The sequence below is a fragment of the Macaca mulatta genome, chromosome 17, assembly GCF_049350105.2.
Source record: "Macaca mulatta isolate MMU2019108-1 chromosome 17, T2T-MMU8v2.0, whole genome shotgun sequence".
Taxonomy (NCBI): domain Eukaryota; kingdom Metazoa; phylum Chordata; class Mammalia; order Primates; family Cercopithecidae; genus Macaca; species Macaca mulatta.
In genome coordinates, this window is record NC_133422.1 from 103,468,643 (window position 1) to 103,484,474 (window position 15,832).

Below are 15,832 nucleotides of genomic sequence, written 5' to 3' on the forward strand. Positions count from 1 at the left end.
GTGGGCATTACTATTTCCATTTTAACGGAGGGGAAAACTAAAATTCAAATAAGTTAAATGACTTTGAACCTCAAATCACTAGTAAGTGACATGTCTGGAATTCGAATCTAGCACTGTCTGACTCCCAGATGACATGCTTAATCTCTATGCTACATGCATCTCTACTCAGTGAACAAAGAGAGTGGTTTTCCCACATGATCTTCAAGTACTCACTCTAAATGATGGCCTTATGTTTTCCTCTTTATTGTGATTGTGAGAACTCACCATTCATCTAACCTTTCTTCTCTAAATCTCTACTATTCTTCCTCTGTGGCCTTTTGGGCCTACTTGCAGGTATTTAGGTAGGTGAGTCATGATTCCTGCCTCACTCCTACTCTCAGAATATCCCCAAACTTAATGAATCTCCCCATTGTTCACTCCGTTGCCCAAAAGTTATCCTTGATAGCTCTTTCTCTTCCAACTCCTCCATTCATAGGTCAGACAGACGCCATGAATATCTCCCATTCCTACTTCCTACCCTTCATTTTCATCAGCACTGCTGAATTTATCATTCTTTCCCTGCATTACAGCAAGACACTCCTATTCCTCTTTTATCTGGCCTTATCTCAACTTGCCCTCCTTCCACACTACTTCTGAAATAATCTCTCTGAAATGCAATAGGCATTTCAGGAATAAGGCCAACAGTCTTTCAAAGATAGACCAGCTCGTCACTTTAGGTGGCTTAGGAGGCCCCACTGGCACCCTTGCCTCCCACCCACTAAGCATCTTGAAGACATTGTTCTTCTTCGCACCTTCTTTTGAGAAACATTGAGCTCCCCATTAGTGTCTATGATTTCCTCTGCTTATACCACCCTCACTTGCTACCACCACCCTGTGGGTGACCCATCTGCACTCCTCAGTCACATGGCTCTAGGAATGTCAATTTCACAATGTCATAAATGGCCACACCCACTTTCACTGCCCCTTCCTCTAGTGTTGTTCCATCTCGATGACCTTGAACTTGTAGCTCTCTGACTACATTTTCTACCAGTATCAGTAGATATCCTTCCTCACCTGTGCTTCTAACAGACTGAAAACGTTTCAACCTGCATTGCACGTGGACCCCACCCCGTTTCTAGTCTCTTTCTTTGCCTGAGATGCAATGGTCAGCGAGTTTGGCCAAGGCCATAGAATATGAATTCTAGGCTCCTATTTACACTCAGCCCTCCTGCAACAGTGATGGGATAGGCTCAATGCCAAACCACCCTTATTCTTTTTTCCTTGGCACCATCTCTATTCTAGTCTCTTCCACAGACCTGTCACTCAAGAGTTCAATCACTGTGTCTTTGAGAATGACGTAGAAATTCCCACCTAAGGCCCAATCTTCTTTCCAAACTCCAGACCCACATTCTGGTTAATGAGATCATGCCTTTGAAAATATTTAAAATATATCTGATTTTCCAGATAGCCCGTTTCCACATGCCTTAGGATGATTCAGTATCCAAACCAGCGAGTTGTTATCAAAAGCCTTGCCAGGAGGGACTCTGTGAAGAACTGTTTCCCTAACTGAGGTGAAATTACACAACCTACAATAAAGGTGGAATGCTATGGTCAACAATTCTAACAGAGAAGATTACAATGTACATGACTTTTGTTTTAGGAAACATTGTGCGTAATAACTGACAGAGACCTTCTCATTTATTAGAATCAGTATAATTTTTATAAATCACTTATCGTATGGATGTGTGGAGAATTGATAGGATATGTGGAGTTTTGGTTGGCTTCTAGATGAGGGAACCCTTGTGCTCACTCCTCCTTTTCTTTCTACCATTTTAGGGGATATGATAATACGACGTCATACCATACAGATTGCTGAGTTTTTCCGAGACCTCTTGGCCAAGTCCCTGTACAGTCGTTTGTTTAGCTTTCTGGTGAATACCATGAATTCTTGCCTCCTCAGTCAAGATGAACAGAGAAGGTAGGAGTTGATGGATGTTAAGTTCTGTTGTTATTACTGTAGTAAGTAACTTAAAGGCTCAACTCCAAAAGCAGCTTCATATTACAGCGTGACCCTTAAGTTGAACTTCATTAATATGTTTTATTTTAACAAGGTAATCTGACTTGAAGGGTTTTATTGATTATTCTTTAGGAAGTAAAGCCCCCTCCCTGGGGTACCCTCCCATTTACATTGATGAATTAATAATCTATGTATAGATATGCAAATGCATTCTTTATGGACTGAAGGTAGATGTGGCCTTTTGTGCACCAATAAATATAAAAATTTTATAAATCCAGGAAGAGGACACTCTAAGAACAGGTAAGGCACTGGAATTTGTGGAGTAGCTCATGCCTCCTTTGGAACCAATTTCATGATGTGTTTTGGATCAGTAATGCTTCGTCTTATTTCTTCACTTATTTTGTGGATTATGTGACAGAGGGTCTCTATGGTAATAATTTTGGCTTTATATCCCTAATGACTTTTTTTTTTTTTTTTTTTGAGACGAAGTTTCACTCTTGCTGCCCAGGCAGGAGTGCAATGGTGCGATCTTGGCTCACTGCAACCTCCGCCTCCTGGGTTCAGGGGATTCTCCTGCGTCAGCCTCCCAAGTAGCTGGGAATACAGGCATGTGCCACCACACCCGGCTAATTTTGTATATTTAGTAGAGACGGGGTTTCTCCATGTTGGTCAGGCTGGTCTTGAACTCCTGACCTCAGGTGATCCGCCCGCCTGCCTTAGCCTCCCAAAGTGCTGGGATTACAGGCATAAGCCACCGCGCCCGGCCCCTAAACATCTTAAACAGTAGCTTCTCAGGGCTATTTCATCATCTAAAAATTATATATCTCCATTACATATTATCAGTGGAAAACTTTCTTGTTATTCTTGTCACTAGTAGTGACCTTGAGCAGACAATTGAGAGCACAATCACATTCACAAGTCTTCACGTACTTGTCTTCAAATGAAACCTGAGAATTTCTTTGTCATCTATATAGACTTCTTAAATTTAAATTAAATTCCTGAAAATTGATGCCTTCAGAGGTTTCTTGGAAAACATTAGAACTAATATATATTAATGGGAAAGTTCTTAAATAAATATAGACATCTCAGAAGATTTCAAAGACAAGAGGATACTGAAATTCTTATTAAAATGTACACATCTCAAATCTCACTGAACATTGATCAGCATATTCAGTAGTCTGTAATTTGAGAGTGGCAATGGTATAAACCATATTTCAGCAGAAATATTGTAGTATTTAGTATGACAAGGACTCTTGATTTTGCTATTATTGTTATCAGTTAATTTGTTAATGTATAGATGATTCACAGAATGGTACTAATATGCTAGGTCTACCAAATTAATTATGTATAAAATTATTGACAGCTCTGCTGAAGTTGACACTGAAAAAATGAATATATAAGTCCAGCTGTGCATAGAAACTTCTAGAAAATTTTCATTTGACATTTACATTTTACGAAGTGTTAAATGTATATAATTGGAAATACTTATATAATGGTCTACAGTTTTTGCTACAGACACACACCCGGAGGAAAACTACAATCGTAAACCGTGGAAAGCACATTACTTGTCTTTTCATGGGAATATTGCCACTGTGGCAATGTGTAAATTTATAAGGATGGTCTTATCTTTTAAAATTTATTACTAAGCATATGAATGAGGACAAGGATTTGTTGGAAATTAGACGTGAATCAACATATTAGAAGTTTGACTTCTAAGAGACAGTATTCTCATTTGAGTCATAACTCCCATATTTTCTTCTCTATTTCTCCCGTGAGTCACACAAACCTGAATTTAAATCCCCAAATAATGCAAGAAAAGGTTATATTTGCAGTATTTCTAATTCATTTGAATTCATGGAAAGCTTATGGTTTTGCAGATTTATAGGCCCATTTCCTAAGTCACAGAAAAGTCTAAAAAATTTAGATAACCTTAGAATAGGCTCGTGTTGTTTACCAATCCCCAGTGTTTTTGAAGTATAATCATATCAAAAAAGATTATATAAATAAATAATATCCTCATGGTCAAAGTTGTAGAGCACATTGATTGTGATAGAATAGACATTTTTCACAGTATATATGTATATATATTACTGTGTGTGTATATATATATATATACACACACACAGTAAATACACCTTGTGATAGAATAGACATACTTTTCATACAGACATGTATATATACATACAGTCCACAGACATGTATAGTGAGTATATGTGTGTGTGTGTGTATTTACATTTGTAAATTTGGCAAGAGAGAATACATATCACTACAATTTACTCTAACAAGTTATAAAGGGAAAATGAGTGAAATTGAAGCAGGTGAATGTCCATTTGTTACAGGATGGATTCATTTCTTGGATTACAGTAAAACAGGTGCAATATTAATCATATAGCATATTAAAATAATTCTACTTTCTCTACCTGGATCCAAATAGGTTTCACTTCTAAACAAAAACCCTGGGTATGTTGAAGGTGAGGTTGATGGGATTAATGAAAATAAGCAGAAGCGTTTGCCACATTTGCCAGATCAGAATCCAGTCTGTGATTACATGGGGCTGCCTACTGCGGTGTTTTCCTCTGCGAGCCTGGCTGCTGTGCAGTGCTTGGCCCGGACCCTGCGGGCTGGGGACCACTGAGGGCCACACTTAGTGGTACTTTAAATATTGAAACACACTGAAGTTTTATTTATTATGCTTAGCTGAAAATAATGTGGTCCAAACAGGTAAAAGAATAATAACAGTAATAAAAAATAGCAATAATATAATGCCCTATATTTGCTTAAAACTTTGTTGTTCACCAAGCATGTACATATAAATTACCTTGGGAAGAAATGTTGTTAAATAGCTAAAAACAACATGTTTTATTGTTAGAACGGTGACTCTAGGAAAATGTGAAGCACAGCTCACAGTTGTGACCACGGTCTGCTTCCTCACATCTCCTTCCAATGCTCTTCCTCTGGAGAAAATCATGTAAAAACCAAAGGCTTACTATTTTCATCATTTTCTGAGGCATTTCTTTTTCTAAACTATAATTTTATGACTTCTAAAATAAAGGATATTGCATATCATTTAAATTTGTATGCCAATGTCGTTATTACAAAATTCATGATTACAGTCTCCAGTAATGCAAGCACTGTTTCCCTCAATCCACTTCACCTTGATCTCCCACACACAGACAGAGCATCAGCCTCTTACAGCAGTACCTGTGCTCTCCTCACCGTGTCTTCACCTCTCGTACACTCTTGCTGCATCAGACACTCATGTGCTCAATTTTGCTCAGTGCTATCATGGTCTTTAGATGGGGGCAGGGGAGATTACTTAATAGCACCCATTTTCATCTCTGATTCTTAATTGGTTGAGGAATAAGACAATGTAGTAAGAGGCCAGGCACGGTGGCTCATGCCTGTAATCTCAGCAGTTTGGGAGGCCAATGGGGCTGGATCACCTGAGGTCGGGAGTTCAAGACCAGGCTGACCAACATGGCAAAACCCCGTCTCTACTAAAAATACAAAAATATAAAAAATTAGCAAGGTGTGGTGGTGCATCCCTGTAGTCCCAGCTACTCAGGAGGCTGAGGCAGGAGAATCACCTGAACCTGGGAGGTGGAGGTTGTAGTGAGCCGAGATCGTGCCACTGCACTCCCACCTGCAACAAGAGCAAAACTCCATCTCAAAAAAAAAAAAAAAAAAAAAGACAGTGGAGTAAGACATTTGGGAGTCAAAATAGCAATTTGAGGAGTGACACAGCAGACATGAGAAGATGACGTTTACACAGTGAACCAGTTGTTTCTGCCTGCTGTGCCCTAGACTCAGATTGACTACCTACCAGTTCCAGTAAGCCCTGAAGTGGCCAGTGCCCTCTTAGAGCTTGGAGGAGCAGAGGCCATGGCGTGCTCCCTGCGAGTGCAGGAAGACTGCCCTGAGCTCTCCTTGTCCAGGCTTCGTCCTAGACTCTAAGGGAATAAGTCGGTCTTCCAGAAGCCAAGAGACTTACAGCTAAAGGGGCTTCCTTTTCCTGTAAGAAAACCTCAAGACTATGAATAAGCATCTCTACCTAGCACATGTGAGTCCATAAACTTGAAAGATTGAGGGACAGTCTAATGCACAAAGGTGTGTAGGCTTTGAGACTCCCATTTTGAGTGAGTTGGGTCTTTTGTTGTTGTCGTTCTCTAGTGTTTTCGAGAGCATAGACCGGAACTTGTCTGGCCACTAGGCATATGGAAGACCCGTGTAGTTTATTCATAATTTGCCATCGGTTCACATTAAATTGATCATATTTAGCAATGAAAATATAATCTTAAATTACATCAAATTATTTCTAAAGAAAAACTAATAATAAAGTTGTTAAGTTTGTTTTGACTTTTCTAGAATTGTTTGGCCTCCACACCTCTGTGAATTGTCAGCTGATACCCAGTGACCACGGAAGGTATTAACAAAGTCCTTGTTTAAACCATTTGGAGAACCTATACGTAGATTCCCATAATTTCACATGTAGAAAATTGGCACCCACCGATGGACAGGGATGCCATGGATCTTCCATTCCATTCTCCTCACCGTCCACTTTTCTCCCAGTGGATCCAAAGGCTTGTGGCCCTCTCTTCCCACAGATAACAGCTATTCTCCCCAAGGAGGCATCACGTCCCCTCGGGTGTTTCATGAATTCCACTCAGACCAAAGCTATGCTCTGCTCCTTCTTTTTAGGAATTGTGAGGTTGCCAGGGTTCTTTCTACCATGTTAGCACATTTGAGCGGCAAATAGCAGCATTGTACGGCTTCCCAAATGAGCTCAATCGCCTCTCTGCCCGGCTACAGCAATCACATTGAGAACTGTGGATTGTTAAAGATTTTTTTTTCTATACCTCTGAATAGGTTTCTACCCAGGGTTTCACCACTGTGATTTAGAGCATCATCTTAAGAACACACCTTGTGATATAGAGAGGATTTGGCGTAGAATTCTCTAACACTTCTACTCTTTCATGGTCTATTTTGCCTCATTACTGAAGAAACCCTTTTCCACTTTGTGATACTAGCTGGCTGTTTCTAATGTAATATTGAAAGGCTTCCATTAAGTATTCGCCATTCTTTTGCTTAAGAAAATTGCAAACCTTTGAACCAGATAGCTGGGGAAACACGCTGAAATTACTGTTGATCTGAAAGGGCAGCATTATGGATAATATTATGGTGGCTGCCAGAAATGTGTAGAATTGTTCACAACTTTTCAAACTGAGTTGCCTTATACGTGTTTCAGTGTAACCAAATTAAACATCATATGAAACTATTCTCACTTGTTTTGGTGTAACACTATTAAAAAAGCATGACTTGTGGTATAATGAAAACGTATTTTCTTATGTCCCACCTCCCTTTAACATTTATTCAATGGGGGTAATATTTTCCTGACTCTGATATAAAACTTAATCAGGTCCCAAGACTTTTCTGGTCACTTTTAAATAAATCACAGTTCTATGGACCCTTTAATCCTGAAATAGCCAGCATTGGAGCAGAAATTAAGTATGTTCAAAGGTGAGAGTTCCCCTCCGTCTCCCACAGGTGAGGCCTCTGGGGGCAGCTGTCAGCCTCCTGGGAAGGGTGTGAGGTGGGCTGCTGCACCCCAGTGTCAGGGTAAAATGGGGACAGGAACAAGGAGGTGAGGGATTTCTTGGTTTGCTGATTGACATCTTAAGGCTTTCCTGGCCACCAAGATGGCTATCACTGACCTTTTCTCTTCAAATTCTCATAAATTTTCATCACTAGGATTCCTTTCCCTGCGATCCTCAAGATGTGCAAAATGCATCTTTTGGGGGAACCTGCCCCTGATATTCATGTGGGTCCTTTTCTATTTTTCCTAAGTGTCGTCTGGTTTGAGAAATAAAGGGAAAGAGTACAAAAGAGAAAAATTTTAAAGCTGGGTGTCCAGGGGAGACATCACACGTCGGCAGGTTCCGTGATGCCCCCTGAGCTGTAAAACCAGCAAGTTTTTATTAGCAATTTTCAAAAGGGAGGGAGTGTACGGCTAGGGTGTGGGTCACAGAGATCACATGCTTCAAGGGTGACAAAAGATCACAAGGCAGGAGGTCAGGGCAAGATCACAAGGTCAGGACAAAACTAGAATCACTAATGAACTTCCATGTCCAGCTGTGCACACATTGTCATTGATAAACAAGGTTCAAGAGCAGAGAACCGGTCTGACTAGAATTTGCCAGGCTGGAATTCCCTAATCCTGGCAAGCCTGGGGGCACTGCAGGAGACTAGGACATGTTTCATCCCTATCTACATCTACATAAGGCAGACACTCCCAGAGCGGCCATTTCAGAGGCCTCCTCTGGGAATGCATTCTTTTCCCAGGGCTGTTAATTATTAATATTCCTTACTGGGGAAAGAATTCAGCGATACTTCTCTTACCCGTTTTCGGTAATAAGAGAAATATGGCTCTGTCCTTTCTGGCCCACAGGCAGCCAGACTTTAAGGTTATCTCCCTTTTTCCCTGAACATCGCTGTTATCCTGTTCATAAGGTGCCTAGATTTCATGTTGTTCAAACACACGTGCCTCACAAACAATTTGTGCAGTTAACGCAATCATCACAGGGTCCTGAGGCGACATTCACCCTCAGCTTACGAAGATGATGGGATTAAGAGATTAAAGTAAAGACAGGCATAGGAAATCACAAGAATATTGATTGGGGCAGGGATAAATGTCCATTAAATCTTCACAATTTATGTTCTTCTGCCATGGCTTCAGCCGGTTCCTCCGTTCGGGCTCCCTGACTTCCCGCAACAGCATCCATGTGTGTGCTGGTTGCTCCCACCCCCTTCCATGGTCCATGGCAGCCCTTTAGACTCAGGTTCACCTGGCTAATAGGTTGAGGCCCCACACTTTCCCAAGTGTGCCTCTTAGACAGGAATTCTTGGGGTTGAAGGTAGAGAGGGACTACAGAATGGGAAAGTGCCTTGAGGAGTTGTACACACTCCAGTTACTCGTTTTCTATAAATAAAGACCATGATCTAAAGAGTATTTAATTTTTATAAAGAATATCATCTATAGGATTCTGAAATGAGATACATGATCGGAGCTACTAAAGTATAATGAAAAATAATTGTTTTTAAAAAAGATCAATCATTTTTGCAATGTCTAAAATTCGGCCTGTTTTATAATGCAGCACTTACATCCCCAAGGTTGAATTTGCAATGTTAAATTTAAAATTATTGTTTTTCCTCATTTGAATCCTTCTTTGGGGTTTTGCAAGCAAATAGAAGTCTGGGCAAGTACGGGGTTGTAGAAACTTTGGAGAGTTCTCCAAATGTCTTCAAACATCAAAACCTATCACTTATTTCAGCATAAGTTCTGAATAAAATGGTGTGTGTTGAGCTTCTAACATACATATGGAGATCATTTTTTTCACTGAGCCTTTGGTTTCTTATGAATTCTTATATTACATTCTTATAGTATTTTAGTTGACCTAAACATAAACATTTAAAAACATTATGATTAATTGCATTCATTTCTCATGAGTTAGTTATTTGGTCATCCAGGCCTGTTTCTTTGACACCCAGGTTGCAAGAACTTGTTTATTTTTCAGAGTTATTTGAAGGTTAAATGAGGTCGTGCATATTAAGTTGTTATCAGAGTATCTGACACAATGGGAATGGTTGCTATAATGATAATAGTGATAGGGCTAGGCGTCGTGGCTCAGGCCTGTACTCCCAGCATTTTGGAAGGCTGAGGTGGGCGGATCACTTAGGCGTTTGAGACCATGCTAGGCAACATAGTGAAACCCCATCTCTACCCCACTCCCCCCAAAAATACAAAAAGTTAGCCAGGTGTAGCGGCACACACCTATGGTCCCAGCTACTTGAAAGACTGAGATGGGAGAATTGCTTCAGCCCAAGACAGTGAGGCTGCAGTGAGTCTTGATTGCATCCCTGCACTCCAGCCTGGATGACAGACTGAGACCCTGTCTCAAAATATATACATACATATATGTATATGTGTGTGTGTGTGTGTATATATATATATTTGTGTGTGTGTGTGTGTGTGTGTGTGTATAGTGATGGCTGTGGCTGGTAAGAAAGCATCTTAGTTTATATTAGCTTATTTATGGAGAAAGGGAGAGTTGTTGAAAACAATGCAGATGACTCACGTGGTGGACGCCCAAGATATATCCCGGTTTTCCTTTTACATTTCACTCGTGATCTTTTTGTTTCACAGAGTAGCAGATAAAGGAGATATTTTGTTCTTTGGAAATAGAAATATCAGGATTCACAGAACACTATTAGAGATAGGGGTGTTGTTTCTTAGTGTTTTGCTCAGGTTTGCCTTGTGGTAAGCAAGGATCATGGATTTGCATTGCTCAACTGCCACTCTTTCTCTTAGGTCACAGGTCTGACATGTTTGTAACATGCCTGTCTAGGGTCAAGAGTGGTTTGTGGTTTTTTAGTATTGCAAAAATAAGATCCACATGGGTTAGAAACAGTGATATTTCCTAAATGGTAGGGGTGTGTGTGTGTGTGTGTGTGTTTATTTTATTTTTAGTTTTTTAAGAAAAATAGGATTTGGAACAACACAAGGTCCTGCCAGTGGACAGGGGCTCACGCAGTGCCTGAACTAAGGAACTGGCATGCTGAGGTGGGGGAGATATTGGGAACAGGGGACAGGTGCCCTGTAGAGATGGGGATCCCATGGAGTGTCTGGGAGCGGGTGGGAGAATGAAACAGGAATGAAGGCTCAAGGATGTAAGTATAAAAGTGACAGTCTTTCACCAAGAAGCAAGGGGTTCCCATTCCAGTAACTGGAGCCTTAGTTTTTTTGTTTCACAAGATGAAATTGATTATGGAGGAAAAAATGAAGGCTTTTGAAAATATATCACTTGTGAAATTTCTCGAACTATTAAACCTTCTCTTTGCTACCCAGTATAATTGTTTAAATAACAAAAGGAAGTATTGAACAGATTCTATACAAATGAAAAAGAGAAAATGTTTCAAAGAGAAATGGAAGTCATTTTCTCTTAAGGTTATTATTTGTTTAATTCACGTGTTAATCCAGTGATTCAATTCCTGAAATCATCAGCAGGATAATTTTTGCATCTTACCACATTTCTAAATTCTCATATTTTGATAATAAGGGAAATGATTTTTAAGCCAATGTGAGATTTCCTAGAGATACAGATTTTCATCAGCACATTCACAACAGTGCCCCTGTGTCCCCAAGTCTGACTGAGGTGATCTGTAGAAGGTGGCAATATTGACCGTGAATCACAGCTTCCCAGGGTCTCAAAACTGATGACTCCACTCAGAAAAGAGAAAACAGAACACATCCAGTATGATGTAAATTGAAGGTGATATCAGTGTATTAGGTGAGTACATTCATCCCTAGCATCTGACAACACTTAAGAGAATGTTAGTGTCTAAATGAACATAGAGAATTTGCACTAATAAGATTGTAACAAGCAATTTAATATTCTTCAGAAAAGTTGTACTTCTTCATTAGGTGAGACTTGTTATCTTTACTTAATTAGAGGGAAAAATATTCCATATAGAGAAAACATAATTATAGCTTTGAAGAATTCTGCTGGCTGGTTAAAAAAAAAAAAATCCCTCACATTTGCATTTTGGATAATCCATGTTTGGTCTGAAGACTGTCTAACCGAATGACAGAAAAGGCTGATCTTTACCTTGATGCTGTGAAAGTGAGGTGAATTAATTGGTTTAAGTGGATTAAGTTGAATTGGCTTACGTTCTCATTTCCTAATTCTACACTTTGGTTCTGTTCTACTAAGAATTCAGTTTGTATACTATTGGTTTTTAATACGTATAGGTATATCTTAATGTGCTTTTTGGGTATCCAAGGATTTCAAATATAAGAGAATATTTCTTGCTGATCACATTAAGTGATAGAGTTTTCTATGATTTTATATGTCTCTGATTGATACAATCAGGTAGCACTTAATATACTTATGAAACTTTATAGTGTATCTCAACCTCTTCTAGGTCAAAGTCTAATGTGGGAATTCAGCGAATGCCATAAACACACACAATCAAACATGCACACACACATAAATACAGTTTTCCACATAACTTCTGGGAATTCATTGTTCCTCCCCCCCAGAAAACCATATAATTGGGTTATAATAATTTCTTAGTTTATTGATTAGAAAATTAATACATTCTGGATTAATATCCTCAATGTTGTTCAGAGTCTCCTTATAGTTCTTGAGGATTTTTAAGGTTAAGTCTTTTGTATAATGATTTTGTTGTTGTGTTTTTGTAAATTGAAGAATTCTATTTTTGTATTTTAGGTAAAATTTGTGATTTTAAAAATATATTCTGAGATTTCTCCTAATAGATGGATAACATAATTTTTAAAACAGTAAAATGACACTAAGCATGTTAAGCCTATTTTGTAAGATTATTTTTAGTGGATTCAATTTTCAGCTCTAAGAGAGTATTTCTCAAGGATCTTGGTCATTAGGAACAGTAAACCAGAGCTTTGTTTATAAAATGTTCTCTGAGCCTGAAGATGGAGCTAAGGAAGGAACATCTTTCAGCTGCACTGTAAGCAAGCTATTAAAATACCTTTTGAATTACAGTTTACATCTATACTATTTGTGTAGATCACTTATGAAGACTACCTAGCATCTCATGACTGTTTTCAAATTTCATCTCATAGGTTTATTCATGCATTTATTTATTTGCTTTTTATGCAGGGTGAGTTGCCATTACTTCTGCAGAAAAATTACCCATCTTTACTGTAGAATCCTTGGTATGCTTGCTAAGTACAATAGCAGTTGGAGATATATCAATATGCTTTAAGCTTTGGGATACTTTTTTTTTTTATTAAAAAGGCCACTATTGTAGTCTTCAGGGGTTCACCATTTTCTCATGTTTTGCTGGATGCATAGGCCCCCAAATCTAGTCAGGTGTGTGTATGCTTGGGGCTCTATGGGTAAATGCTTGTGATTATTTTATTCTCAAATTATTCAACAAAGAGGTTTTTTATAAAAAAAAAAAAAACAGGTGAAATTTATGACTTTTTAAAGGACTGGAATGTAGCCATACGAGCACTTAATTGTTCTTACAAAGCATAAATAGTATTTTGCAAGTAATTGAGGTCAACTGGGCAAGTTAAATCTTTGAGTTAAAACTTTGAAAATTAATCTCTTTCAAGGGAGGCAGCCGTCGGGAGCATCTCAGGTATGATGAGGGAATTTTCCATTTTGGAAAATCTCACAAGGGCATAAACACCTCATTTCCCCAGCCATGCTTCCTTATAGACACGTCTCCTTTGCTTTAGATGAAGGCTTGCCATTATTCTCTCTACCAGAAACCTAAGGTGGAGAGTGCACCCTCCTTTTTGAGGCAGGTAGTTGGGAAATATTTTAATGAAAATAAGCAACATGATTTTTTAGAATGTATATGCCTTCCACCCTCCATGTGAAATGGAACTTGTGTAATAAGCATCACCTAACTTCACATTTAAGTGTTTTCCGCCCTTTAGGACTATCCATATCATTAACTAGATAATCTATAGTAATTGTTAGTGGTATGGAGTGAGGTGGGATCAGAGGCTATTCATTATAAAGCAGAGACATATTAAAAGTAAGTATTTTTTGTCAACCCACATAGAATTTGCCCTTAACATTCCAGGAATCATGGTGAGAGAGAATATGCAATGTTTCTCAGTGTTCTGAGCATGAAATAAATTTAAAAACTTAATCTAAATGGTGGACTAGATGGTAGAAAAGCAGAGTAATAAGAAAACGTCTAGAAACTGCAGAGTAATAAGAAAACTTCCAGAAATTACATATTTTCACGTTTTGATAATAATATTGGAAATTAATGTTCCCAGGAAAACATCTGACCATATGACATATTTAACACCTCATAAGTGAAGTTTTTTCTCTCTCTCTTTCTCGCTGATGTGATCTATATTTTATCAATTGCTATTAAACTTTTGGAAAAGGACAGGAGATATAATCTCATTTAACTGGACAAAAACTGGGAAAAAATTGAAACTTGCTTCTGAAGCGAGGATTGAACACAAATAAATGAATCTGATTAAAACCAAATGTGTTTTTATTTATGTTTCTACTTTTTCCCTTATATCAATCATTTTATTGAAATGATTATCAAGATTCAAACTCATTGGTGATAATTACAAATCAAAAGGATATGTGTAAGAAGGATAAGAATCCCAAAATCTAGACAATCCATTTATTAGTAATTGAATGTTGGTATAAAATATATTTTATTCATTACTTTATCCATTATAATGAAATTACTTAATTCATAATAAATGAATTTATGTTTATAATTTTCAAATGCATTATAAAATAACACTTCCTGTGCATTTGCGAGAAAATAAAAATAGACTTTTCCAGACTTTTCTTTGTCTATTTCATGCGTAAAAGCCTCTTTTATTATGTTATCTTTTTGGGAAAAATTCAGTAGTCAAGCAGAGTACAAAAGGAATCCAGGCAAGCCACCCATTTACCTACTACCTTGAATTAATACTATTAACATTTTTCACCTTTTGCCTCAGATTTTCGTTATCATAAAAGACGTAGATGAGTACCAGTAAAAGCCAAGGTCCCTTTTGTTTTCCTATATGCTACATTTTTCTCTTTCCCTCCCCAGAGACAGCAATATTATCAAATACATGTAATCTTCCACATTTTTTATTTTCTCTAGCCATTGTATTTTCATAACAAATGTATAACATTGTGAGTAATTAAGAATTACAGAAATGCCATCCTACAGCATATTTTATTCTGTACATCCTTTGCTAACTTCATGTGGTTTTTGAAATTTAGCTATATTGATACCTCGAGACCTCGTTTATTCTTTTTAACTGCTGCACTACCTGTGGATGAAGAAATCTCAGTATACTCATCTATTTCACTGTTGATGGACACTGAAGTCTCTTTTCATTTTTTTCTCAGTTGCAAGCAGTGCTGTATCCTCATACTTGTCTCTTGAGATATATGTTTAGAATTTTCCCTGAGGTGTATATTTAGTGGCAGAATTGCAAGGAGAGCGATTATTTGCATTTTCTTGATTGCAAGCAAAGTCGACATCTTCTGGCAAAGCAAGTTGTGCCCTGCACCCTGGCGCATGCCCACGGATGTTCACTGGGCTTTATGCAGTCATATACCATGCTCCAGCTTTAGGCCTTACTGTAGACATTCTGTTCCTACCACAAGGTCATCTTACTTTTTTTAAAAAAAAACCTTTAGATTTTCAGCACAGCAAGAAAATTATTGTGTATGTAAGGAGTTGATAAAGTTTTTATTTTTAGTTAAATATTCGATGATCCCTTCCCTGTTTATTAGCAATGTTTCTTTACCCCTCTCTAGATTTTTAATCTCTTTTACTAAAACCGTATCAATGATATATTGCTTTAATTACTTCTTGTAAATTCTGTTTTTCTTATGTGTTTTGGTTATTTTGGGGTCTTTATTTTCACATATTAATTTTATAATCAGTTTGACTCTATCCATAAAATAATTCTTCTGGAATGTGGACTAGAAATTAATTTATAGATTAATATGGGAAAAATTACACTGTTTAGGCTATTGATTTTTTTCTTCCACAAATGTATTTCAACATTTATCATTGTATTCCTTAAATAATATTTGATTTTTTTCTGTCAATTTTATGCACACCTTTATTTCTTTTTCTATGAATTTTTTTGTGTGTGGCTATAATAAGTTCTATTCTATTATGTATTATTTTATTGGAATACTGAACCTTGAGTTTCTTATGTTGATCTTATATGTAGAAATCCTGCCGACTTTTCTTATTAGTTCTAATAAATTTCCTGTGAAATGGCTTACTACTTTCTTATGT

At 37.8% G+C, this 15,832-nt stretch overlaps 1 protein-coding gene across 1 annotated transcript in view; it reads left to right on the forward strand.

The window, feature by feature from the left end:
• MYO16 (myosin XVI) overlaps nucleotides 1–15,832 on the forward strand; it is a 617,076-nt gene that overhangs the window by 365,722 nt on the left and 235,522 nt on the right. The window contains exon 20 of the mRNA XM_015121440.3: nucleotides 1,816–1,957. Coding sequence (XP_014976926.3) covers nucleotides 1,816–1,957 — 142 coding nt within the window. The remainder of the gene's footprint in view (nucleotides 1–1,815; nucleotides 1,958–15,832) is intronic.